The sequence below is a fragment of the Myotis daubentonii genome, chromosome 2, assembly GCF_963259705.1.
Source record: "Myotis daubentonii chromosome 2, mMyoDau2.1, whole genome shotgun sequence".
In the NCBI taxonomy this organism is placed as follows: domain Eukaryota; kingdom Metazoa; phylum Chordata; class Mammalia; order Chiroptera; family Vespertilionidae; genus Myotis; species Myotis daubentonii.
In genome coordinates this window covers 68,048,448-68,075,858 of record NC_081841.1, presented here as the reverse complement: position 1 = coordinate 68,075,858, position 27,411 = coordinate 68,048,448, and the positions used below count along the sequence as shown (strand labels likewise).

The 27,411-nt window shown below is 39.7% G+C and overlaps 1 protein-coding gene across 1 annotated transcript; it reads right to left on the bottom strand.

Moving 5' to 3' along the window:
* Window positions 1-3,250: 3,250 nt before the first annotated feature.
* On the bottom strand, window positions 3,251-25,380 carry CCT2 (chaperonin containing TCP1 subunit 2). The gene is made up of 16 exons (XM_059683583.1): window positions 25,225-25,380; window positions 23,291-23,365; window positions 23,127-23,192; window positions 22,318-22,429; window positions 21,739-21,815; window positions 21,496-21,608; window positions 19,906-20,108; window positions 17,654-17,754; window positions 17,328-17,455; window positions 14,532-14,635; window positions 11,632-11,751; window positions 11,133-11,261; window positions 10,845-10,948; window positions 7,895-7,994; window positions 6,861-7,002; window positions 3,251-3,527 (listed from the first exon to the last, which is right to left on the bottom strand). The coding sequence occupies exons 1-16, from the start codon at window positions 25,225-25,227 to the stop codon at window positions 3,497-3,499; spliced, it is 1,608 nt and encodes a 535-aa protein (XP_059539566.1). The 5' UTR covers window positions 25,228-25,380; the 3' UTR covers window positions 3,251-3,496.
* Window positions 25,381-27,411: the final 2,031 nt, after the last annotated feature.

Sequence of the window (27,411 nt, the reverse complement as noted above, 5' to 3'; positions counted from 1 at the left end):
TATGATTTTAAAAGTCCCGAACCTTAAAGTGTTATGCATCAGAGGAAAATCTCTTCCAGAAGTTTGTACAGAATTTTAGCTCCCATAAATATGAGTGATGCCAACCAAAATACTTTAATATGCATTCTATGGAAATGAACCAATTTTTTTTTTTTTTGGTCCTAACATGTAACATCATGTAATTTCACATTTAAAAAGTGGGCATGTGGCATAACAGTCATGTAGACTCAAATTTTAACTAAAAGCGCAGTGTGGTATGATGATTAAGAGCCTGGCCTTCAAACTACCTGAGGTCAAATCCCATGTTTGGCATTTACTGGTCAGTTACCATCTGTGTACCTCAGTTTTCTCATCAGTAAATGGTTAAGTTCCTACCTCTCAGGTACTACAAGGATTAAACTAATTACTGTGTATAAAGAGCACAGAAAAGTGCCTGGCAGGCGACAGTTGATGTTTACATACCACATTCTTATGCCTTGCAGCACAATACTGATATTTGCCCTACTATTAGTATAGTTCCTTGCTTGAAGGAAAAAACATAAATGCCATAGAAAAAAAACTTTTGTTTTCAATAAAATTTTCAACAACAGTATCTAGTCTTGAATATGAGAAATATAGCTGCCATGTGGTCAAACGCTTCTGGCTTATCTAAATAGGAAAACACAGACATAACACTAAAGACTTCACTTTTAAATTTCTAAATGAATATACTTTGCCCTTTCCCTATGTATTCTAGAATCAACAATATCACCTAGTACAGCTAAGTCCTCACTTAGCATTGAGAGGTTCTACAACTTTAAGCAAAAGGACATATAACAAAACCAATTTTACCATAGGCTGATATAAACAGGAGTTAAGTTCCTATAGCATCTTATCCACGTAATGAAAAATTGAAAAGAGCATGAGGAACTGCTGTACTTGAAAACATGAGGCCATTCCTTGGCACTAAACCCTTGTGTGTCCTGAGGGGCAGGAGGCCTCGGACTAAAGACATGGGTGTGTATCTGCTAGACACTTTACTCTCTGGCCTTTATCACTATAAAAAAAATGCATACACCTTTATAATCTCACTACCATAGAACGGGTATTAACACTGATAAAAAAAACAACTAAGTTTATGTTTTTCCCTTCTGGACTACTTCTGAACAGGAAACAAGTGATATTTATCTGTGAATCTCCAGTGCCTAGTACAATTCTACCAAGTTACCTGAATTTTGGAGATTTTATCAGGCACCCAGCCCAGGCATGGTATGTACTATCCTCAGGGTCTTGAGTAAGTCAATTCATATAACCTTTTCAATACCTGTATGTACTGTATAGCTCACAATTTAAAAATGAAGTTGTGAAACCAGGTTTGCCGTATTCTTCCTATTGAGAAGCTGGAATGTTCTATAGTAATTCTAATTTTATTTATTTTTTAATATATTTTTATTGATTTCAGAGAGGAAGGGAGAAACATCGATGAAAGATGCCTCCTGCACACCCCCTACTGGGGATTGAGACCGCAACTCGGGCATGTGCCCTTGACCAAAATCAAACCCGGGACCAACACTCTATCCACTGACTCAAATAGGCCAGGGCAGTAATTCTAATTTTAAAAACATTAAGTCCTCTTTACACTTGTTCTATGAATGTTCTACTACACTAGTCTAGGCAGACTTTAGGAAATTAATTCTATACAAAGAGTATTCTGTTAACTTTTATCAGTCAGGTTCCTGGCACAGAAACCAGAACAGCAGCAGCAGCTGTCATGACCTGTATGGCTAACTGAAAAGGTAACAGAAATGTTACCCAAATCCCGTAAGAGCTGAGAGCCATAGGGCTGCCCTGTGAAGCAACTACTGGTACGTCTCACAGGGATACAGTCACTTCCACAGACAAAGAGTAAAAACGGGGAAATAGTGATTCCTTCTCCTGCCATTGCCTCCCGAGTTAAATCACAGGAAACAAGCACACAAAGAATTGTGAAGCAGTCATCCAGGGAAAGCCTCAAGGTGTCCAAGCAGGCCAAGAACAGACCTTGGCTTGAGGAGAGCTCAAGAGAGTAATCAGCACACATTCTCCTGCAAATAAAACCCTGAAGGCTACTAGAAGAAATTTTAAAATCCTGAGCATTTAGACTATTTTCTATGCAGTGATTATTAATGTATATTCCAAATCTCTATTTCCATGTTACAGAAGTCTTGTGAAAATAAAGATCACTGCTTCCATATTTTGTTTTTGAGTTAACAAAAACTCTATTCTAAAACTCACAGAAATTAGAAGGGCCTAGGTTAGAACTTCACCTCCTTGTTAACTTGGGCCCTAACTGGTTTGGCTTAGTGCACCGGTTCTCAACCTGTGGGTCGCGACCCCTTTGGCAGTCGAACAACCCTTTCACAGGGGTCGCCTAAGACCATCCTGCATATCAGATATTTACATTACGATTCCTAACAGTAGCAACATTAGTTATGAAGTAGCAACGAAAATAATTTTACGGTTGGGTCACAACATGAGGAACCATATTTAAAGGGCCAGAAGGTTGAGAACCACTGGCTTATTGGCTAGAGCTTTGGCCTGCAGACTAAAGGCTCCCAGGTTTGATTCCGGCCAAGGGAATGTACCTTGGTTGTGGGCTCAATCCCCAGTAGGGGTTGTGCAGGAGGCAGTTGATTGATGTTTCTAACTCTCCATCTCTTTCCCTTCCTCTCTGTAAAATCAATAAAAATATATTTTTTAAAAATTTTGTTAACTTGGGAGTATTCTAGGGCCATGACAGTAAAATCTGTAAGGGCTTCAAGGTTCCTGAGTTCAGTCCCCAGTGTGGGGCGTGCAGGAGGCAGCCAATAGATGATTCTCTCATTGCTGATGTTTCCCTCTCTCTCTCCCCCTCTCCCTTGCTCTCTGAAATCAATAAAAATATTTATATTTTTAAAATGACTCTTTCCCACTTGAAGTAACAAAAACCATCATAAATTTTCCTATATAAGAGAGAGCGCTTAGGCTACACAAAATTAAATGAGTACTGAAGACTAGGTATTTTCACTAAATAAAAATAAATGGTTAGTTAATAAAGGTTATGTATAACTGAGAACCAAAAAATTTGTGTATGTGTATCACATTTGACTTGGACTTATGTTAACCAAGATCATTATTTCATTAATGTTTAAGGTCAATCAGTAGTTAAGTTGAAACAACTCTATACTGAAAGTACAATCATCCATACCCACTAAGTTACAAGTAACAAATCACTAAAAAAGGTAAGACGTAGTAATTGTTCAAATTTTTATTTTGATGCACAGTATGAGAAATGTGCTTTTAAAACAACTGAATTTTATGGAGAATGAACAGCAAATAAGTTAGACCCATGTTAAAATGAAAGGTCAGCTAAATGTCTAAATTTAAGGATATAAGAACCACAGATCAACTTCGATTCCACAGTCTTCTTTAAGAAGTCGAAGTCTTTCAAACAACTTTGCTATGAACTGGTCCAGAGCATAACAGCATATAGGAATGCTTAACAAGGGTGGTGATCAGGGACACGTTTCCTGCAAGGATTATACAACATACACTTTAGAAAAAAGTCAATGTGAGAATGAGAAGCATGATTGTAACCAAAAGTTTATTATTAAGACCATTATAATCCAATTCTCTACAAGATGTTTTTACCTAACATCCCTCAATTATCATTTTATTAAGAAGACTTTATATATCTATGAAATATGGTCTATAGTAATTTAGCAGTTCTTAACTTCTTGTCCAAACAACCTACTTAAACAAATACGTCATTTTCCAGAAAATGATTAATATGTATTTCCCAAAAAATGGTTAATTCATGTTTGCAACTACTATGTGTTAGGGAATTTTACTAAAATAGTCAAAGACAGTTACTCTTAACCAGAAACTGTAAAATGACAAGGCTTAGGAACCTCCAGATGGAAATCTCTGGATCACTATTCTAACTGAAGGAAAAAAAAAAAAATCCAACAGGTAAGGTGGTGATGGGGTCAAGTAACTCGCCAATAGTACCTCTTACATGTTAAACTTTTATTCTCTCGTAACCATATAGTGAATGGCTCAGGAAGGTGGCATGGTAGGGGTACTAGTGAAATTATTTACTCAATGCTTGTTCAAGAAGCTAGGACTTGAGAAACACTGCTTCTAATAAACACAACAGTTACTAGTAAGAGAAGCAGAAAAGCATGAATACAGACTCAAGGAGAATAGACAGCATACTGGAATCATATAAAGATATAAATCATAATTGCATTTAGTCATCTTTGGTGGCACTACTTCCAAAAAAACCTTTCTGTCAGCTTCTCCTTCTTACCAATTTTCTATCTCAAAATATGGGAACCGGTGAGGGAAGTGCTCCTCATTATCCTATCTTCCTAGGACCAGAAGCAGGGAATCTCTAGATTTTTCATTCCAGTCCTCTTTCCACTACATCACAGACTTAAATACCATTTCATCTGTTCTCTCTACATCCAAATCACTATTCTCTACTCTTTCCTTCCTCTAATAGTATTATGATAGTTGCCACTCACAGAAGTCAATGAAATGAATAATGCAGGGTTCTGCACAAAAAAAGTCATTTGTAACTTTGGGCTTTTAAGGTACAATTTCCTATAGCATTCCAACTTCCTTCCTATTTCTCCAGATTAACTCCTTGTGCTCCTGTCTAAAACCAACTCCTGCTCTTATTCTCTGATCTCCCATTCCTTCTTGCAGCTGCTTAGTGGACAGATCCCCTTTTCTGCATCCATCATTCTCTCTCTAGGAAATCGCTCCCTCTTAAGCTGAATTTTCAAGGTCAAGACCCATACACCTCCTCTAGCTACTATCCCACTTATCTGCTCCCATTCACAGAACTCCTCAAAAAAGCAGTCTATATACACTTTCTCCAATTCCTCTTTTCCCATCCCCCTCCATTCCACTAAAACTATTTGTCAAGATTACCAATGGGCTGTGATTAAACAATTTTTTTCTAATATTTTTAATTGATTTTAGTGAGAGGAAGGAGGGATAGAGAGATAGAACCATCAATGAGAACTATCAATCGGCTGCCCCCTACTGGGGAACGAGCCTACAACCTGGGCTTGTGTCCTGACCAGGAATCGAATCATGACATCCTGGCTCATGGGCCAACACTCAATCACTAAGCAATACCGGCTGGGCATTAAATCCAATTTTTAAGGTCAATTATCAGTCCTTATTTTACTTGACCTATTTGCATCATTTTGACAGTTGATCACTCCTCCTTCCTAAATCCTTTCTTCACTTGGCTTCTGGATACTCATTCTCTTGATTTTTCCTCCCACTGTAGTAGCAACCCCCTGCTATTCCCACCTTTTATATTATGAAAAATCTCAAATATAAAAGCAGAGATTATACCATGAATCCAGTTTGAATCTTTCCAAACTGGAATTCTTCAGTGTTCAGTCCTTAAAACTGCTTTCCTTTTTTAACTACATTCATTCCCTTGGGGACTGGGCCAGTCTAATGGCTCTAAATAACACACATAGGCTGACAACTCCTATTTATAACTATAGCTCCAACTTTCTCCTAAACTACAAAATCAACTACCCAAATCAACTATCAAAAGACATCTCAAATTCCCCAACTGAAATCCCCTTCTTCCCTCCCAAAGCCATCTTAGATAAGAGAAATTCTATTTCTCCCTACAAAAACCTTGAATTAGCCACAATTCCCTTTCCTCTCACTTCTTGCATCCAACCCATAATCAAATCCTACCTTCAAAGTATGTATCTTTTACCAACCACTTCTCACCATCACCTTCACTTCTACCTCCTGGTCCATGCCACCATTCCCTCACATCTCCCTGAACCATCACTAACAGGTAAAAATAAATGATTTTGGTAACTATTAATAAGAGTAACTAAAATTATTAACTGAATATTTAAAAGTTAAAATTTTCTTGCCATTTAATCATTTTAATGTGAATGACTTTTAAAGGAATTTGACATCTTAGAAAAGCTGATATAGGAACATGCAGGAAACTCTGCTCATTATGTGCTTAAGAATGTTGGTATGGCCCTAGCCAGTTTGGCTCAGTGGATAGAGCGTCGGCCTGTGGATAGAAGGATCCCGGGTTCAAGTCTGGTCAAGGGGACATGCCTGGGTTATGGGCTCAACCCCAGTAGGGGGCATACAGGAGGCAGCCAATCAATGATTCTCTCTCGTCATTGATGTTTCTATCTCTTTCTCCCTCTCCCTTTCTCTCTCAAATCTATAAAAATATTAAAAAAAAAAAAAAAAGAATGTCCGTATAGCTCTAGCGGGTTTTGCTCAGTGGATAGAGCGTTGGCCTGCAGACTGAAAGGTCAAGGGCACATGCCCAGGTTGTGGGCTCGATCCCCGGTGGGGGGCATGCAGGAGGTAGCCGATCAATGATTCTCTCTCATCATTGATGTTTCTCTCTCTCTCTCTCTCTCTCCCTTCCTCTTTGAAATCAATACAATAAAGGAACTACAGGAAACTCATCGTTCTAAAAAAAAAAAAATACTGTCAGTATGGAAAAGTGTGCCCAGGACAGGAAATGAGTGGAGCTGATCCATTATAAGATATCAGCTCTTCCCCTGCCCCCAAGCTCTCTGGTTCTTGACCTTTCCAAACCTGGCTTTTTATGTGCCGTTCAATCCTGAGAGCTACCCTGTGTCACCATACCCTACACCCCTAAGCTTTTCTGGCTTAAATCTAAGAGTTGTGATTACATATTTTAAATAACTTGCGTAATTCTTTTATCTAGGCAAAAATGGCTTCACTTTTTATCAACTACCATATCAAATATATGCAGCTACCTGTTTGTTCCCATGTCAATAATTTTTTTCTAAGAAATGTTTTATAAAGTGCTCCAATACCTTGGTGCTGCTTTGATGATATTATCCACACGCAGAATCACCTCTGCTGCTTCAGCGGCACTCAGAAGAACTTGCCGTTTCACTTGGAAACTTTCTGTTATGCCCAGTATTGCCATATCGCCAATAGTACCTTCCTTCATATCTGGAAAGAAAAAGTTTATACTAAATAAACTATGGTTTTAACAAGTATCAAAACATCACTAATGACTTCTAAGAAATGAAATTAATCCTGTCACAAATAATAAAATTACAGCACCCAATGACTCGTCTATGACTCAAGAAAAGCCTTTTAAAAAATCAAAACATCAACTACTGATTGTTTGCATTAATGGAAAACTACTAAGTCAAATAATGAATATTTTATACAAAATTTTATACTAGATCACCTACCTATCTTAAACATGTATATAAAATTATTATAGAAAATTTGCTCACTAATTACCATAATTCTTAAGCACTAGAACAGAGAATTTAGAAATCAAATAGTTTTCTTCTTGTGAGAATCCTAACCTCATCTTCATACAGATCATACAGATCATTATTCATCAGCTCTCTTGTCCAATGGCCGGATTACTTACCCTCTAAGACTTTCTATAACATCCTGAATATTTGTTGGGATATTTTTCTATCTGAATTAAATTTGCCTTTTTGGCCACTTTTATCTATGTGTCAGAGATCTGCATTCAAGAATGTGTCAGAATAAGTCTACTGTGAGATTAGGAATTGATACTGATTTTATTACAATAGGTATAGCGAAGTTTACACTTATTTCAGAATGTATGTACTTAAATTTTATAGTCATAATATAACAAACTAGTTACAAGTCTTTTAACTAGATTTATACCTTTTATGGAGTAACAAAGTTTGGCAGTGTTGAGAATATGAAGTAAAACATTTTCCTAGATTATGTAATGCTTACAAAAGGGCCACAGGAGTCTTTTATATGGTTACCATGATAATTCATTTTTTTAAAAAGGTAAAGAACTTGGTAAAAGTTACTCTTAACTACTACAAGGTCCCAATTGATTTCTTACCCAGTCCAGCAGTTGTATTGCCTTCACTATGGGCAGCTCGGAGCTGTGCCACCAGATCTGCACTGTCATAGCCTGCGTTGTCAGCTATAATAGTAGGCAACTATGAAGTAGAGAAGACAAATGGTTACTATCTATTCTAGTATAATTCATTTAAGCTTGCCCTGGCCGGTGTTGTCCAGTGGTTAGTATCAGCCCAAGCACCAAAGGGTCGAGGGTTCAATTCCTGATCAAGGGCATGTGCCTGGGGTGTAGGTTAGATCGCTGGCCCCGGTTGGGGCAAAAAATATCCTTGGATGAAGATTAACAACAACAAAAACAAAAAACATTTATGCCTAACTAGGATAGCTTTTTAAAAATACATTAACACTGTAAAATCTGCTTCCTTTTAATCACTACTCAAAGAGGATAAACTCCAGAATCAAATTTGTTTTTTTCAATCCCCACTTGAGGATATTTTCCCATTGATTTTTAGAGAGTGAAAGGGAGAGGGAGAGACAGAGAGAAACACCGATGTTAGAAGAGACACATCGATTGCTTGCTCCCCACATGCCCTTGACCAGGACCATAGCCTGCAACCGAGGTACATGCCCTTGACTGGAATTGAACCCAGGACCCTTCAGTCCACAGGCCTATGCTCTATCCACTGAGCCAAACCAGCTAGGGTCAGAATCAAATTTTTTTGTTTTGTCAATCCTCATCCAAGGATATTTTTCTATTGGTGTTTAGAGAGTGAAGGAGGGGAAGGGGAGAGAAAAAGAAACATCAATGTGAAAAAGAGACATCAATTGGTTGCCTCTAGCACAAGCCCTGACCGTGTGCAGGGTGATGCTCTAACCACTAAACACACCAGCCAGGGCCAGAATCAAATGTAAAAGTAGTGTGAACCAGTTCTTTTTCTTAAAGGCAAGAAAATAAACATTTTGTGTCCAAGTTATAAAAATACTAGTGCCCCGTTGCACGGATTTGTGCACATTAAAAGGAAATTACATAGGTGACTGGCGGGGCGGGACTGGGCGAGACAGACCGGACATGCCCTGGAGCCAACCTCCCGTGGTCCCTCCCTGGCGAGCCACACCTCAAAGGGCGTCTGCAGAGTGAGTGGGGTCCCTTGGCCTGGCCTGCAGGGATCAGGCTGAAACCAGCTCTCTGACATCCGCCAAGGGGTCCTGGATTGCCAGAGGGCGGTTCTCGGGCGACGCACCCCAGAATTGGGCTCCCTCCTCTCTGGTGCCAGGGTGCGTCACCCAAGAACCGCAGCTGCCCAGTCACCACAGCTGCCAAGTCACCGCAGCTTGGCAGCTCCTGCGTTGAGCGCCTGCCCGGTGGTCATCAGGTGTCATAGCTATCGATCAGATGGTCAGATGGTTGCTTAGCCTTTTATATATATAGACTAGAGGCCCGGTGCACAAAAATTTGTGCACTCGGGGGGGGTCCCTCAGCCCAGCCTGTGCCCTCTCACAGTCTGGGACACCTCAGGAGATAACGCCCTGCTGGCTCAGGCCTGCTCCCGGGTGGCAGAGGGCAGGCCCAATCCCTAGGTGCAGCCCCTGGTCGGGCTCAGAGCAGGGCCGATTGGGGAGTTGGGACGCCGCCCCGTCATGCACAGAGCAGGGCGGATTGGGAGGTTGCGATGCCACCCTCAGTCACGCTCAGGGTACGGCCGATTGGGGGGTTGGGGCACCGCCCCCTGTCACACTCAAGGCAGGGTAGATAGGGAGGTTGCGGCACCACCCCCTGTCACGCACAGAGCAGGGCCAATCAGGGGGTTGGGGCACTGCCTCCTGTCACTCACAGAGCAGGGCCCATCAGGGGGTTGGGGAGCTCCCCCCTGTCACGCACAGAGTAGGGCCGATAGGGGAGTTGGGGCACCGCCCCCTGTCACACACAGAGCAGGGCGGATCAGGGGGTTGGGGCGCCGCCCTCTATCACCCACAGAGCAGGGTCGATCAGGGGGTTGGGCGCCACCACTCTCACACTCAGGGCAGGGCCGATGGGGAGGTTATGGCTCTACCCCGTTACACAGAGCAGGGCCCATGTGTGTGTGTGTGTGTGGGGGGGGGGCGCACCCTGTCACACACACAGCTGCAGGGGGATCAGGGGGTTGGGGAGCTCCCCCCTATCAGGCACAGAGCAGGGCTGATCAGGGGGTTGGGGCGCCTTCCCCTGTCACGAAAAGAGCAGGGCGGATAGGGAGGTTGTGGCCCCACCCTGTCACACACAGAGCCACAGGGCGATCAGGGGGTTGGGGCGCTGCCCCGTCACGCTGATCCAGGTGCCGGGAGGCCTCACGGCTCCGCTGATCCCAGTGCTGGGAGGCATATTACCCTTTACTATAAAGGATAGAGGCCTGGTGCATGGATGGGGGCTGGCTGGTTTGCCCTGAAGGGTGTCCTGGATCAGGGTGGGGGTCCCCACTGGGGTGCCTGGCCAGCCTGGATGAGAGGATGAGGGCTGTTTTCAGGCCGGTGGGTGACTGAAGCTCCCAACCACTCCTTTTTTTCTTTTTATTCTGGGCCAGCTTTAGCTCTGGCTCCAGCTCTGAGGCCTCTGCTGCTGAAAGCAGGTATCTGGTTTGTTTAGGTTCTATAATCGAAACTCTGTATCAACTCCAGCTCTCAGATCCCAGCTCGCTGAAAGCAGGTTTCTGGGGTTTTGTTTAGCTTCTATATTTGTTACAATGTTTCAAACTGCAAGCTCAGAGGCCGGCAAGGCAGGCGGGGAACGTTGGAGTCCTCCCTCACTGAAGCAAGGAAGCCTCATGTTAGTTTCAAGCTGCCTGGCTGCCAGCCGCCATCTTGGCTGACAGTTAATTTGCATATCTCGCTGATTAGCCAATGGGAAGGGTAGCGGACGTACAGCTAATGACCATGTTTCTCTTTTATTAGATAGGATAATTAAAAACCATCAAAACCAACAAAATTTAAGTTTAGATCTCTTATTTTTAACTTACCATTCTCAGTGCTTTAGCATAAGACTCCATTGCAACAGCTTCTTTACCTGGTGTTTTATTGGCAAGCTGTGACACAGCATGAGCCATCAGCATCTCTGAACAGCCTATGGATTAAAAATTAAATAAAATACCATTATGCTTAGTTGTCTCGAAGACACTAAATTACTGACTTCCCTTAGATATATCAAGCATTTGAAAATTAAGTGCAAAGGCAATATATAGTTTCTATAAGAACCATTAAAAACCACTTACAATTTATACTATACTTTAAGAAATAAAATGTTTTACCTCCTCCATAAACTGTTCTAGAATCCTTCACAGTTTGTGCAAGAACACAAAGAGCATCATGCAAAGATCTTTCTGCTTCATCTAAAATTTGTTGAGTGGCACCACGAAGAACAATAGTGCAAGCCTCACCTAATGTTAAAAAATAATATGTCAGAATGAGCATTTAATTATAAAACATAAAAATTTGCCTTCTATCATTTATGTAAGTGTTGGTTATATTACTTTGTTTTGAAACTGATATGTCTTCCACTGTTACACATTCTCTACCAGCAACCCTTGTTCATAACAGTTCTAAATTACCTAAAAAACAAGTATGTTGAAAATGCACTGTTCCCAAAGATAAGAATATAAGGCTGACCTCAAGAGAGATTACTTCACAAGAATTAAGACACATCATATTCTAGTAACTATATAACTGTTTTTGGTGTTTGTTTTTTTCATTTCAACAGAGCCTAGCAAAGATTTAGGAACCTAAACCAGGATCTACTTGATCACTCACCAAGGGCTACCCCAGAAAAGTGAATGAGCGTGTCTTCTCCAATCATGACTTCCTCAATAAGCTTGCAACTTCCAAGCTTCACAAGTTCTGGGTGGTCAAAGGTAGAGGCAATTTCACCACCTACGAACATAATTAAATACAAAACAGGTTTAAAACTTGTTTTTTAACAAGCAGTAATGGACAGATAACGTTTTAAAAAATTGATTACTTATTATATGCCAACCACTGTTTGATGCACCTATGAGTTGGTTTAGACTTTATAACAAACCTAATGAGATAGGTTCCATTATCATTTAGAAATGATAAAATTAAGGCAAAGAGATGTTTCGTTTCTTATCCAAGGCTACATAGCTTGAACAAATAAGGTAAAGCTAGGTAGGATTCAAGTCCAAGCATTCTGGCCTCAGACCTATATACACATACTGTATACTACAACCCACACCCTGAAAGGTTAAACTGAAACTTCAACATTTACCTTTAAGTCAGAATTTAAATACAGATTCTCTTCTGAATCCAGTCTAGAAGACCAGTACTCCTATGACCCAATTTCTCAAAACAACAATGAGAATATTTGACTAGTCCTATTATGTCAACAGTATTATGAGAAGAGATGTACAAATTTTGGAACCAGCTTAAACAGTGAGCACTTGATATGTGCTAATTATCACAATAACTGAAATGTCTGCGAGTTCCTGTAATGTCTAGAAAAGGGGGAAATATATAATTTCCAAGAGCAAACTTAATTGAGGTGTCAACAAAATAAACTGTTTTCTAGACTTGAGACCCAATAGATGTTTGGGATATCATATCCCAAAAATGAGACTAATTTGACTTTTGAAAATTTTCACTTATCCTACATCTGCTTACAAGGTACTTGACATTTGTAAGAACCAATTCCACACACTTTGACAACATACAAGCTAATAGAATGGGAGCCACCCTGGGGTCAAATTCAGTTGGTGTGCTTAGTGCAGCAAATTTTTTTCTGAGTATATGTCTCAATTTCACGTATAGGATCAACTTATGATATCAACTTATCCCATGAATGTGCTGTCATTCACATTTCTTATGTCTTTAATTTTGTTGCAATAAAGGAGCAATTACATAAACATGAGCACCTCAAGTTTAATCACCTTAAGCATCAAGTGTGCAATGGCTTTAAAGAACTTTAATTAGAATAGGTAAACACACTTCAAAGCAATTATTAAAAGAAAAACACTTCTTTTTAGGTCAAAAGATTATGCTTCCCAGATTATTAAAAATGGCTGAAGAAAGGAAACAAAACAACAACAAAGGGAAAAAAAATGGCTGAAGAAACAACAAAAAGAGGAAAAAAAATGGCTGAAGAATTCTGAGACTAATTCTACTCTACATTAATTAGTACCCTTTACTTATTTCTAATACTCATGGCAGTTCCAAACTTAATTCAACATTCCCGGTGGCTTTACTTCCCAAACCCCAATCTCCTCAATTCTCACTGCCAGATCCCAACCCAACTTTCCAACCTATTCATTCATTTTCAAGAACATGAAAATTCAAATAGAGGTTTTTAATACTTAACCTTATCTGTAAACACAATTTCTATTTCACACAACTGGGATATCACTCATAACTGGTGTTGGAATATACTAACTTTTCATCATACATTGCAAAACTGTTTCACACTTATTTCAACATTTATTGCTTTCAGAAATGTTTAAAAATAATAACAATGTTTAAATTCTTGACCCACTCTCTGGTAGATTGTTAAGTGTTCAGTAAATATTCTATCATAATTGTACCACCATGCAGGGCACAAAGCATTAAACTACTCAGCACTAGAAATAAATACGTTAATAAACTAGATAAGACATATCTGTTTTTTAAGCTCCAGCTTATATATAGGCTTTATGTTTAGAACAGTGGTCCTGTGAGTTTGAGAAATAATGTAGTATGAATCTTTAAAACAATACAACAAAAAGAAATCTATACCAACAGTAAGCCTGACATGTAATTTAATTTCTGTAATAAATAAAAGCATAATACGCTAATTAGACTGGATGGCCTTCCGGACGAGGGCTGCGAGGGAAGGCTGGGTCCAGATGCCAGAGGGAAGCTGGTGCCGGCAGCCAGGGCTAGAAAGGCCTAGTCTTGCACGAATTTCATGCATCGGGCCTCTAGTGTTAAATATAATGTGTTGACCAGCATGGCTCAGTGATTGAGCGTCGACCTATGAACCAGGAGGTCATGGTTCGATTTCTGGTCAATCAGGGCACATGCCCAGGTTACTCAATCCCCAGTGGGAGGGTGTGCAGGAAGCAGCAGATCAATGATTCTCTCTCCTCGTTAATGTTTCTCTCTTTCTCCCTCTCCCTTCCTCACTGAAGTCAATAAAAATATATTTTAAAAATAATAATGGGGGTGGGAGCAAGTGGGTAGAGGTCAATGGGGGGAAAAGGAGACATATGTAAAACTTTCAACCACAATTTTAAAATAAATAAACAAACAAACAATGTAACTAAAGATATCTAAAAAGTTTAAATCAGATTTCAGAATAACGGTTTATATTCCAAACTCCTTAAAGGGATTTCTTTGTACTCTCAGCAATGAGTTACATATATAGTTGACCCTTGAACAATAGCGTTTGAACTGCATGGGTCCACTTATGAGTGAACTTAAAAAACTGGATACGTGCAGTTCAAACCCATGTTATTCAAGGGTCAACTTTTTCCATTGCAGTTGGGTGTGAAGGGCTAACTATTATGTTTTTGTGAACTTAAGTTATATGGGATTTTTGACTGTCCGGGGTTGGGAGTTGACTACCCTAACCTGCCCTGTGTTGTTTGAGCCAACTGTACTAAAACTCAATAATCCAAGAATGATTATTATGTTTGAAAGAAATTAATGACTTTTTCCCATACCTGTGACAAGAGCCAGGCGTTCTACACCTGCAAAATCTGCATGTTCAATAGCCATAACACCAGCAGCACCAAAGAGCTGTTCAGGATAATTATAAATTAATTGCCTATAAAAAAACACATAAATACATTGTTAATTCACAAGATAAAATACATTAGACTAAAAAAAAAGAAAAAAGAAAATTTTTTACCGCAACAGAAATCAAAGAAATGAAAATTAGAAAATACCATTTCTCAGCTATACAATAATTTCTAAATTGTAATACATCCCTGCTAGTATTAAAAACAGGTGTTCCTTTACACCAGTGGTTCTCAACCTTGCTAATGCCGTGACCCTTTAATACAGTTCCTCATGTTGTAGTGACCCCCAATTTCATTGTTACAAATTGAACATAATTAAAGCATAGTGATTAATCACAAAAACAATATGTAATTATATATGTGTTTTCCGATGGTCTTAGGCGACCCCTGTGAAAAGGTCATTCGACCCCCAAAGGGGTCGCGACCCACAGGTTGAGAACCGCTGCTTTACAGTCAAACTTCAGTTCTTGAACGTCTTCATCTTGAAAAATTTGATTCTGGACTAAGTTGTTCAGGGAAAAAATGTGTTAAGTAGTCAAGCCAAGCTTCTTGTTGAGGAACCAAACTTTAGAACTGACAACCCTTTCAGCATGACAAAAAAGGCCTCAGGTAACCAAGGAGAGAATGGTTTTGATGCTGGGTCAGTCTATGATTAGCACAATTTTAAAACATAAAGAGGCCATTGAGAGTGCTAATGTTGCTAAGGGTGAGAAAGAAACGATGACAGGTAATTGAAGAGGTAGAAAAACTGTTGATTTGGATAGCAGTTAGCCAGTGACAGCATTTCAGAGGCAGCCATATATGAAAAAGCGAAGATGCCTCATACTGACTTCCTGAAACTCCTGGAATGAGTGCTAAAAGTTATTCATGTAAGGCTAGAAGGGGCTGCTTAGGTAAATTTTTTTTTAAAAAAGTGATTATATATTAAACAATACATTAGACATGTACTATATAAAACAAAGGTTAAAAAGGAATCATTTGAGAATCTGGAACTAAGGATTAATTCAATTTACATTATTTCTAATGGGAAAAAATGATTCCATTTTTGGAAAAATCACTTTCCAAACAGCCTTACAGAATGAATTAAGTTTAAGAACCAAGGTTCCACTGTATTGCTACTGGTAGTATAAACTGGAAAGCAATTTAACAGTAATGCAACAAAACCATGTCAATATTCATATACTTTAATTCCACTCCTAAGAATCTACAACAAGAAAATTTGGTATTAAAGCATGTAATGAAGATATTGTAGTAATTTTTACATAGAATAACAAAATTTGCCAGTGATGCAATGTCCACTAGGACAGTGCTTGTATAAATCACAATTTACAAATTACAGAAAGTCTGTAATTCTAAGTAAAAACATCAAGATTTAAAAAGTGAGGTACAATGCCCTAACCGGTTTGGCTCAGTGGATAGAGCATCAGCCTGTGGACTCAAGAGTCCCAGGTTCGATTCCGGTCAAGGGCATGTACCTTGGTTGCGGGCACATACCCAGTAGGGAGTGTGCAGGAGGCAGCTGATCGATGTTTTTCTCTCATCGATGTTTCTAACTCTCTATCCATCTCCCTTCCCCTCTGTAAAAAATCAATAAAATATATTTTAAAAAAAAGTGAGGTACAAGTTTACAGCTTATGAAATTAGACTACCACACCTACAGACACACACAAAAGTCAACTTTTGTAAAGGAAAGACTTTCTGACTAAGACCCTAGATTGTTACTTCTTTATACTTTTCTATTTTCCAAAATGAGCATATGTTACTTTTACAACAGGAGTAAAAAGAACATCTGTTCAAAAGTTTGTAAGTTTTTTAAAAAGCCAAATTATAATTAGTATACAGTAATGCACTGCTAGGCAAAATGTCTTATCAGATTCACAGATTACATAGTTTAGAAACTTACTTTTAAAAAGCCCACATTTAGCCTAAAATAATTATTTTTCATTAAACATTCTCTCTCAAAGTTAACTGCAGCCATTTCACTGAAATGCGATGTTCCTCTTGGTATTTTCCCCATTCAAAACAATCCATAAAAGCCTTCACTACTGACAATTAAGAATACATGAAAAGGGTTTACATATATTTTTTCATACAAATTAAAAGAAAAGCCCTGCCCTAGCTGGTGTGGCTCAGTGGATAGAGCGTCAGCCTGCAGACTGAAGGGTCCTACAATCACTGTTCTACGATTCCAGTCAAGAGCACATGCCCAGGTTGCAGGCTCAATCCCCCGTAGGGGGTATGCAGAAGGCAGCCGATCAATGATTCTCTCATCATTGATGTTTCTCTCTCTCCCTTCCTCTCTGAAATCAATAAAAATATATATTTTTAAAAGCCCTAGAAATTCTTAATATTTTCATCTCTTCATTGTTTTATCTCTATGCTTTTAGCTTTTTGCTACTTCAAACTCCCATCATTTAATATGAAATTAACTTTCTCCTCCAAATATATGTATATTATAGCCAAAACTATAGCATACCTGCCAAACAGAAAATTGTTACTGTTAACATAAAAAGGGTTAGTAAAGTATAATCACTATCACTAAAATCATTGTAATGCAAATGCCTTGTGTACAATTATATTTCTATCTGGGAAAAAAAAGCAGTTCCTAAATAAATCACTAATTCCATATAAAGTATTTCCATAAGTCTTTTTAGGAAAAAAAAAAAAAAAACCTTTCCTAGATCGTTACAAATATTGTTGGCACAAGAATGCACAGACCTGTTAATAAAGCAATTTATCCCATGTTTAAGAATACGTTCAACTTTCTCCTTCATTTTTTCCTTTTCTGCTTGTTCTATTTCAGCAACCTTTGCTGTAGAATCAACTCTTACACGGGAACCAAATATCTAAGAGGAAAGCAGAAAAATAGCATCACTTTCATTACTCTTCAGAGTTCTGTAGCATATATATACGTTTTTATGTCAACACACCAAAAAATGTGTGCATGTGCATATATTCATATATATTCTAACCTCTAAGGTACAATGGATTCCCAGCCCAAGTTTATAGCAGCTAGCAACTAGTTTCAAGAAATGTAAACATACCTTTATTTTGTCTGTATCCATACCAGTATTTGCAATAAGAATTTTAGCATTTTCAATTCGCTTTGGTTGATTTACTCCAATTTTTTTATCCAACAGAAAGCCTACAATATAAGGATAGTAAAATACTTCAAGGTTGAATTAATAACTCTTACAAAGTTGTTGCTTTATCAAATTACTTTCAAAGAATGCATTTAAATCTAATTTAAGACTTTAATGCTTAGACTAAGTCTAAGCCCCTAGATCCTATAAAGCAGTGGTTCTCAACCTTGGCTGCACATTAGAATCACCTGGGAATCTTTTTAAAATCCTGACTTCTGGGCCTCATCCTCCAGAAATTCTGTTTCTTTGTTATAGGGTGAGGCCACAACATTAGTAACAAAGAAACAGAATTTCCGGAGGATGAGGCCCAGAAATCAGGATTTTAAAAAGATTCCCAGGTGATTCTAATGTGTAGCCAAGGTTGAGAACCACTGCTATAAAGCATTCCACTAGAACAGTGATCACAAAAATCAATTTAGTAGGTCATTTAAAAAACACTATATGAAATGGAAAAAAATTTAGAGCACAGCACAAGTATTAAGAGTAAACACAGTATTTTGAAACTTTTATCAGATATACAGTATACTACATACACAGGAATGTGGGTTGCAATGTAAAAGTATTAAGTTCACTATTAATAGCTAAAAACCAACACAAAAGAAAACAAGTTGTGAATATTTAGATACACAATGTACTGTTAGAAATTACTGAGATATGTAAAGAACTGAGGTAGGTGATAAAATGAAAAAGCCACGGACAAGGGAGTCTGACAAACCTGGCCCCAATCATACCCCTGCTGCATATAGGCTATGTATGCAACCTTGGACAACTTATTCAACCTTAGTTACTCATCTGTAAACGGGAATATAACCAGTGGCATAGATTATTAGTTACCAGCATAGGACCCTACTGATTTAGAACTATAGTAAGAACACAGTCTCTCTCTTTAGGCTTCTTTCAGATGCATATGTAACTTTTATTTTATTAATCCACTAGAGGCCCTGTGCATGAAAATTTGTGCACTCGGAGGGTGGGAGGGCTAGGTCCCTCAGCCGGGCATGCACCCTCTCGCAGACCAGGAGCCCTTGGGGGGGATGTCTGACTGACGGCTTAGTCTGGCCTCCCTCTGCAGGAGGCGGCCCATGGGCTGATCAGGGGACTGCAGCAGCTGGTGAGTGGCCAGCCCTGCCCTCCCCCATTCACCCCTCCACCACTGCCTGTCGCCACCACCCTGATCGCCATCCCCTCCCTCTGCTCACTGGTATCTGCCTGCTTACCAGCCCCACCCCCTGCCATTCTGCCGTTCAGTCGATTTGCATACTAGGCTTTTATTATATAGGAGGATTATCATCTTGAGTTTTCTGCTCTATTAAGCTAAACCTAATTCTATCGTAAGGAATGAGATTTTAAGTAAAATTCCTATTAGAATGCCTGGCACAGAGCAGACATTCAAAGAATGGCAGCTATCCTTGTTTTATCTTTCCCTACCACCAGCCCCTATTAGAAATGATAGAGCCCTTGCACATAAATTCAACCAAGAATATTTTCATAATTATTACTCCATTTGGAAGATAAAAATGACATGCAGCAATACCTGGAAGCTAAATCACTGAAAGCAGAAATTGGAAAGCACAACTTATTCCTTCTTTCCTTCTCTGTAAAAGACAATGCCTACTCCACTTTCTACAGGCCAGCTTATGAAGTAAACACAACGGTAAAGGTACTTGGAAAATTCCTACTTTATGAACAAAATACACCAGTATAGGGAAATCGCACTTGCTAAGACTCATTTAGCACTCTGAGAACACCAAGAACTATATCCTCAACACCTGCCAACTAAAAATGATCTGACATATTAACCCAGACCCTTCCTGAGAACCCAAGTAATCCTGGAAAATGCACCATTTGAAAACAGCTGACTTTTAGTAAAACTGTAATTTCTCTTTACTAGAGACTGAAAATATCTTCATGGTGTAAAGTAAAATCTGGATATTATCAAAGAATGCTGAGACGGTGTGAGGTGAAGGAAACTGTCAATTTAACAAATGGATTGAAATGACAAAAATGGTTGCAATATTTTTGTCCTTAAAGACAGGTTTTCTGGCTTTGAACGGTCACTTGTCCCGACTCGCTAAAAACAGGATTCACAGTACTTAGCCTTCAACCTCCCATCAAAGCTTGTTTTCCCACATTCAACATATATATATACATACCTTCATCTAAATAGGAATCCACCAGACTTCCTCCTAGCTTCTTGATGACATGAATTGCCTCCAGATTACCAGAGCCTTTCAATCTGAGAACAGCTTCTACAGCTAACTTAGTAAAGTGATCTTTGTGATGAGTAAGAAGTTTTGAGGATAATGTTGTTCCTGCAATGTTCATTAAATCCTGGCGGAATTTATCTTCATCAGAACTATAAAACCACCAAACAAAAAAATCATGACTTTTCTCAATGAAATGCTCAAGTTGCTTCTTCATTCTTAAATGCTTCTTCAGAGATATCAACCCTAATTTACTTTGCAAAATTTATCGGGATACATGTCTGTCAATTTCATCCCAGTCAGGGCTCACGTGATAAGAATTAAACCACACCAATAAGCAAGAAATGCAAATTAAATACTATTTTCCCCACTAAACTGGCAAACTACTAAAAAAGAAACACAAGCACACAAAAGCATAGCAAATGTTGTCAAGAACATGGGGAAAAAAGGCACTGTTACACAGGCAGTGAAAGGGTAAATAAACTTTTTCCTGGACAATTACTTGTAATGTAAATTAAAGCATGCACATTTGCCCAGCTAATGTTGCTCAGTAGTTGAGCATCGACCCATGAACCAGGTCACGGTTAAACTCCTGATCAGGACACATGCCCTGGTTTCAGGCTCAATCCCCAGTAGGGGGTGTGAAGGAGGCAATCAATCGACAATTCGCTCTCATCATTGTTTCTCTTTCTCTCCCTCTCCCTTCTTCTCTGAAGTTAATAAAAACATATTAAAAGAAAAACAAAACAAAACAAAAACCACATGTTATCTTTGAATGCAGCAATACTTCTTGAAATATTTTCTGGATAACAAGTTTGCCACAACATAAAAGTTAACACTGCATGGGTCAATCAATAACCTCTTAAACTGATAATGGGTTAATATCCTGGATGGCTATTTGGCAGTATCCATTCACATTTTTCCAATGCACAAACCCAAGCAAACCTTGGTATCTACTCCTAAACTCCAACTACAGATAGGTAAATTATAATGTAATGATATAATCAAAGGCATACCTCGTTTAAAAATGTTGTGCAGATACCCACAAATCTGGTTGTTATTCAACTGTGTTAAAGAGGCTAATACCCCTCTACACACTGCTATCATTTGTTTTACTTATGATTAGGCAAAAAATAAAAACCCAAACTTTAACTTTAGTGGCTATCTCTGGAGCAGTGGTCAGCAAACTCATTAGTCAACAGAGCCAAATATCAACAGTACGACGATTGAAATTTATTTTGAGAGCCAAATTTTTTAAACTTAAACTATATAGGTAGGTACATTGTTATTAACTTAATTAGGGTACTCCTAAGGCTTCGGAAGAGCCACACTCAAGGGGCCAAAGAGCCCCATGTGGCTCGCGAGCCACAGTTTGCCGACCATGGCTCTGGAGGGTAAATGTGGGGTTTTAGGCTGGGGCAAGATGAAGCAGCAGGATCATGTTTGTGTATGTTTTTCTTGTTCTCTAGATTTCGTGCACGGAGCGTACTTTGGACAGAATGTCGACTGTTTAAAACAGTACTATTTTGGTATACCAACCCATGATCAACTGCAGAATCCAACAAAGCCTGTCTTGCTGCCTTTGTGGCTTCTCTCCAACCGGCAATGATGGTCTGAGGATGAATCTTTTTTGCAATTAAAGATTCTGCTTCCTATTAATAAACAGTGGAAAATACTTGTCAATAGTAAAAACGTAGGATGTAAGGACTTATTTCTGACATTCAAAGCCACAGAAGCAAAAAACAATTAAAATGACATTAAAAGTTGCTCAGATAGTCTTACCCTTAGTAATTCTGCTGCTAAAACAGTAACAGAGGTAGTGCCATCACCAACTTCATCATCCTGAACCCGTGACATATCTAGAAAAAAAAGTTATTAACTCACTTATATTTGATTCTGCCTTTTAAATCACTTCTCTGTAGCTTAGCTAATCCTCCAAAAATACCCACTACCAATCCAAGTCTCACTTAACTAGGTCTCCTCACCTGATAAATTCTTCGGAACTCTTCAGTCTGAAATGCAATACTTTTACTATCAATAATTAATGGCACTCCAGAAGCTTGCATTTTAATAATGACAATAATTAAAAAGTGGACAACAGTTCATTAAAAGTACAATTAGTCAACACAGCCTATTTAAAATTTATTTCAAGCCCTGGCCAGGTAGCTCAGTTGGTTAGAGCATCATCCCTATACAGCAAGGTTGCAGGTTCAATCCACGGTCAGTGCACATACAAGAATCAACGAATGAATGCAACAGTAAGTAGAACAACAAACTGATGTTTATCTCTCTAAAACAAATAAAAGTAAAAAAAAAAACTGTTTCAAAATGTTAACAAATCAGAATCATCTTCAGACTCACCAACTAAAACTTTAGCTGCTGGATTATCAACACCAATGTTTTTTAGAATAGTTGCGCCATCATTGGTCACCATAAGAGAGGCATCTCGTCCACTGCTTAAAAGAATTTTATCCTAAAAGGAACATATTTGGCTCAAGTTAAGATCTAATTACAACTTGAACCCTACATGGGTCAATCAATACCCTCATATACTGCTAATGGGTAAATCTCCTGGATAGCTATTTGTCAGTATCCACTCAAATTTTTTCAGTGCATTCACCCCACAAGCAAACCTTGGTCTCTACCCCTAGAAACACTAGAAGAACAAGGGAGATAGGAACAAGGTTATTTCAGCACTGTAATAGCCAAAACAATGGAAACAAACTATCACTCAATACAGTCATAAATGTAACCTATAAACGAATCAAGATGCTGAATACTATTTGACACTTAAAGAGGCAGAATTTTAACAAAGCAAGCTGCAGAAAAACTACATATGAATAATATCTACGATAAAACAAAGTATTACCTTGCGAGTATAAGAAAATACACGATACGTAGGATACACACATATTTACCTAAATGAACAAAAATACTGGGAAGATTTACATCCTAGTGGTAAAAGTGGTGGGGGGTAGGAACGAATGGGACTTCAGCCATATGACTACTGTTTTGATTTTTAGTAAGAAAAATATATCCATGTCTTACCTGTATAATTAAGAGTTAAATTTGAAAGATTAAAAAGCATTAAAAAATGTTATTTACTATGTATGTTTCCACTAAGGGCTCTAAAACAATATCAAAACATAAAAATTCCCCGCTTTTCTCACCATGCCTTTGGGTCCCAAGGTGCTCTTTACCAAGTCTCCAATAGCAATGGCACCAATAAAAGAAGACTGGAATAAAGACCAAAGAGATTGTAAAAATCAATTCTAGTCTTAAAATTGTAAAAGTACAACTTTATCTTTAAATGAATGAGGAAAACAAGGTTTACCAGACGAGCTGTCTCTGCTCTCTCTTCATCAGCGCCAGCCTTGAAGATGTTGACAGGTGCAAGAGAAAGGGACGCCTAAAAAGAAAAATCAAAAATCAGTTTGAACACCAATAATCTTTTAAAATATTTTTAATTTCATCTTTTATATTTCAACTAGTGGCCCGGTGCATGAATTCGTGCACATTAAAAGGAAATTAATTAGAAGAAACATTTTAATATTGCTATTCGCCCTTTCTCTATAATAGAAGAGTCAATCAAATTCACAATCAACAATGACAGATCGAAACACACATGTGCGATTGGCACCAGTGAGAGCTTTTATGTATCACGTATGTGAGAGTCAACTTAGCCCAGTGGTTCTCCAACTTGGCTGCACATTAGAATCACCTGGGAATCTTTTTAAAATCCTGATTCCTAGGCCTCATCCTCCAAAAATTCTGTTTGTTATGGGGTGAGGCCACAACATTAGTAACAAAAAAAAAACACAGAATTTCCAGAGGATGAGGCCCAGAACCAGGATTTTAAAAAGATTCCCAGGTGATTCTAATGTGCAGCCAAGGTTGAGAACCACTGACTTAGCCTTTTATAGACACAGAATAAACTTGCTTAATTAGACCTGCTTTCTGATTTAGCTAAACTTTTTCCATCCCAGTGAAGCACCCCAACTTCTCTTTCAGGTAATTGTCAGCAACACAGCAGTAAATACCAACACAAAGCAGATGATTATTGTAGATCACGCAGGGAGAACAAAGGGTGAAATGTTTAACTGCAGCAGTGTTTGACTATATTCTGCGCAGTGAGAAAACTCGAAGTCATTTTCAAGGTCCATCGTTTCTTCTTTTCAGCCAGGTCAAGTTTCTAAGCTTTCTAAATCTCCGTTTTCCGGCTAATGAGAAAATAGGATTCCATCGAGTCTCCTATCAAACCTGCTCCAGGACTTCTGTGAGGATCAAATGAGATGAGGCACAGGCAAACGCTTCACAGACATTTGGCTAAAGTGTGAAATGTTTGCACCTGGCTACAGAGCAAGTGTGTTCCTGGGCTGAAGAAACTGCAAAGGAGGCTAGTCGCTAGGGAGAGGAAGCCGGTGTTGCTATGTGACCTCATTACCAGGAGGAACACTTAGCATATTAGCCTTTTATACAGAGTTGACAGTCAGTATTATTTTACATTAGTTTCAAGTGTCCAGCATAGTGGTTAGACATTTATAGAATTTAGAAAGCGATCCACGGGTTAAGTCTAGTACCCACCCGAAAGCCAATATTCGTTAATACATATACTTAGATGTCTTCCGTTAGACTTACAAGAAAAAACTAATTAACAGGACTGTACTTTTTCAAACAAATGGAAGTTCCCCATCATCCAGGCAGTCATTTATTAAAGGGGGAGGTGGGAGGGACTTCTAAAAGCTGCATAAGGAAGGCGACCTTTTATTTTGGATACACAACTGCTCCAGGAATAAAAATTACACACTGAAGAGACTGTCAAGAACAGCAAGACTAAGGATGATTTTCATCTAAGAATAAATCAGGCAGGCTGTAGGCCGCTAACGGACCAAGCGCCAGGCGAGGAGGGGCCGCTCCCTCCCCGCTGCTCCGGCTCCGCCCGAGGAAGGCGGGACCAGTCTCGCCGACCCGGGCCCTAGAAATTTCTCCGCGGGAGGTGCGCCCCTGGCCTCGGAGTTCCGGGGCTGTGGAGAGGCCGTGTCAGAGTATGCCGCCGGCCGGGAGGCTCACCCCAGCCGCTGGCCCCCACGGAGGGATTCACCGGCGGAAGGGGCGCGGGGCGCAGGCCACACGCCACAGCCCGCACCATGTGCGGCGGTTCCGGGGCACAGAAACAGGGAGCCGACAGCGCTGGAAGGACAAAGGGGGGCAGCGGGGCAGCAGGGCACGGCGGGGAATGGAAGGGCAGGCCAGTGAGGCCAGGCTCACCATGGTTCCGAAGAGGTGGCCACTCACGCTACTCCCTCACACCTCGCGGCCGGGATCCGAGGGGGAGAGAAGCCGGATGTGACGCCACACGCTCTGCCGCAGGGGGCGGAGCCTCTTCCGGCGTGCAGCTCCGGCTGCGCGCCGCTCGCGGCGGAAGGGAAGGGAGCTGGGACGTAAACCTGCTCTTCACACTGGGGGGCGGGGCCCCGGCTCCGCCCCGCCCCCTGCGGCTCCAACGGCTCGTGATGAGGAAGGGGCGGGCCTGACGCTGTGGGGGGCGGGGCGGACTGGGAGTAGAAGCGCCGAGGAGACAGCCGCTGCGCCCCAGGGTTTGCCGCAGGAACGGAGTTCCTGCTGGCAAGTTTTTCTTAATCTTTAAAAATGTGACTGAAAGTACCACGTATACATATTAAGGTGTTATATACTAATAATGAATAACCTAACTCACCAACCTCACTTCCTCTCCCCAGAGGCCACCACCCTCAACTTTGTCAACTTTGTTTGGGGGGGGTTCCTTACCATCAAATACCTAAATAAGATTGTTATTGCTATTTTAATTCTAACATTACTGAGCATCAGGGAGGGAGACTTATGTTGCTTTACTGAATTTTAAAATGCCGTTTTTAATTGGGCGTTGACTGTCCAGGACTAGGCTCTCTGAGCGGCGGAGGCATAGCTTTGCCCCGCTGGCTCAGGCAGGAGGTTTTGCATTTCCCTCGTCCCCCTGCCCCTTCTAGAGATGACTGATATAGACCCGCGATGTCTTGGTAGAAGTCACGAGCAATCCCAAACATTTCAGTTTATCAAAAACAGTTTTCTACTTTCTCTAAATTGGCCCTTAAAAAAATTCGTTTTCTATCTACTGATACCCTTTTCTCCCTTTGATTAACCAAACAATGAGCAAGCTCTTGGATTCTTGGCAGTTATCATCGACAGATATTTTCCATTTTTAACTGATTTTACCTAGTTAGTTTACACCAGGACAAACTATGGGGAGCCAAATCCCTCCTGCCTACCACCTGTTTTTTTGTATGACAAAAGAATGATTTTTACATTTTTAAATGGTTGGAAAAAAGTTGATTCTTTCGTGATACATTAAAATTATATGCAACATATTTTGGTGTCCACACTTGGTTGGAACACGAGCGTACTCATTCATTTTTTTATCCTGTGCAATGCAATGGTTATACAGTGGCAGAGCAGAGTAATTGTGACTGACTGTATAACCCATAAAGACTAACGTATTTATGGTCTTACCCTTTATAGAAAAAGTTTGCTGACCCTGGTTTACACTATTCCCAAGGCCTATGAAAAGGGGTGTTCAGACTGGATATCATCTTGTTCCACTTATTTATGCATTCATTGGTTGATTCTTGTATGTGCCCTGACCAGGCATCAAATCCAAAATCTTGGTGTATCTGGACAACACTCATTACTAGCATAGCACCCAGTTCAGTGATGGCGAACCTTTTGAGCTCGGCGTGTCAGCATTTTGAAAAACCCTAACTTAACTCTGGTGCCGTGTCACACATAGAAATTTTTTGATATTTGCAACCATAGTAAAACAAAGACTTATATTTTTGATATTTATTTTATATATTTAAATGCCATTTAACAAAGAAAAATCAACCAAAAAAATAAGTTCGCGTGTCACCTCTGACACGCGTGTCATAGGTTTGCCATCACTGACCTAGTTCATGCTCATTCATTACATAAAAACAGGTGAATAGCTATTGTCTTCTAAGGAACTCAAAGAAAAAAAATACATGAATAATCCAAAGTTCTTAACTTCTGAGAACAAATACCTACATTTCCCAAGATTTGGTTTCTGCAACATCTTTACCAATTATGTGTTCCATGGTGTCTGGCACATAGTAAGCACCCAATCGTGTGTGGACTTGTCTTTCCCCCTCGTTTAAATGAATTCCATCTGGAGTGTATCAAACGAGCTTTGCAGTGTCACTCAATGACTAAAAAACAGGTTTGGAGACGCAGAGCTGAGAACTACTAGTTTGAATGACCACACATTTGTGGTCTGTCAAATACTTAAAAAATTTCATTTCACTTTGATGAAACATAAACCTTAACCCATTATATGTTCACTTTGAAACGGAGGCCGTGGTATGAGACAAAGAAATAAAACCTCTTATCATAGTTTCAAGAAATGTGTGAAAAATACAGTAAAAC

Bases quoted from the DNA above. Each gene is read 5' to 3' on its own strand.
- CCT2 (XM_059683583.1), bottom strand. The intron at 11,262-11,631 runs GTGAGTGATCAA...TTTTAACATTAG, and splicing joins CTTTTCTGGGGTAGCCCTTG to GTGAGGCTTGCACTATTGTT. The intron at 3,528-6,860 runs GTATTGGAGCAC...TAATCCTTGCAG, and splicing joins ATCATCAAAGCAGCACCAAG to GAAACGTGTCCCTGATCACC.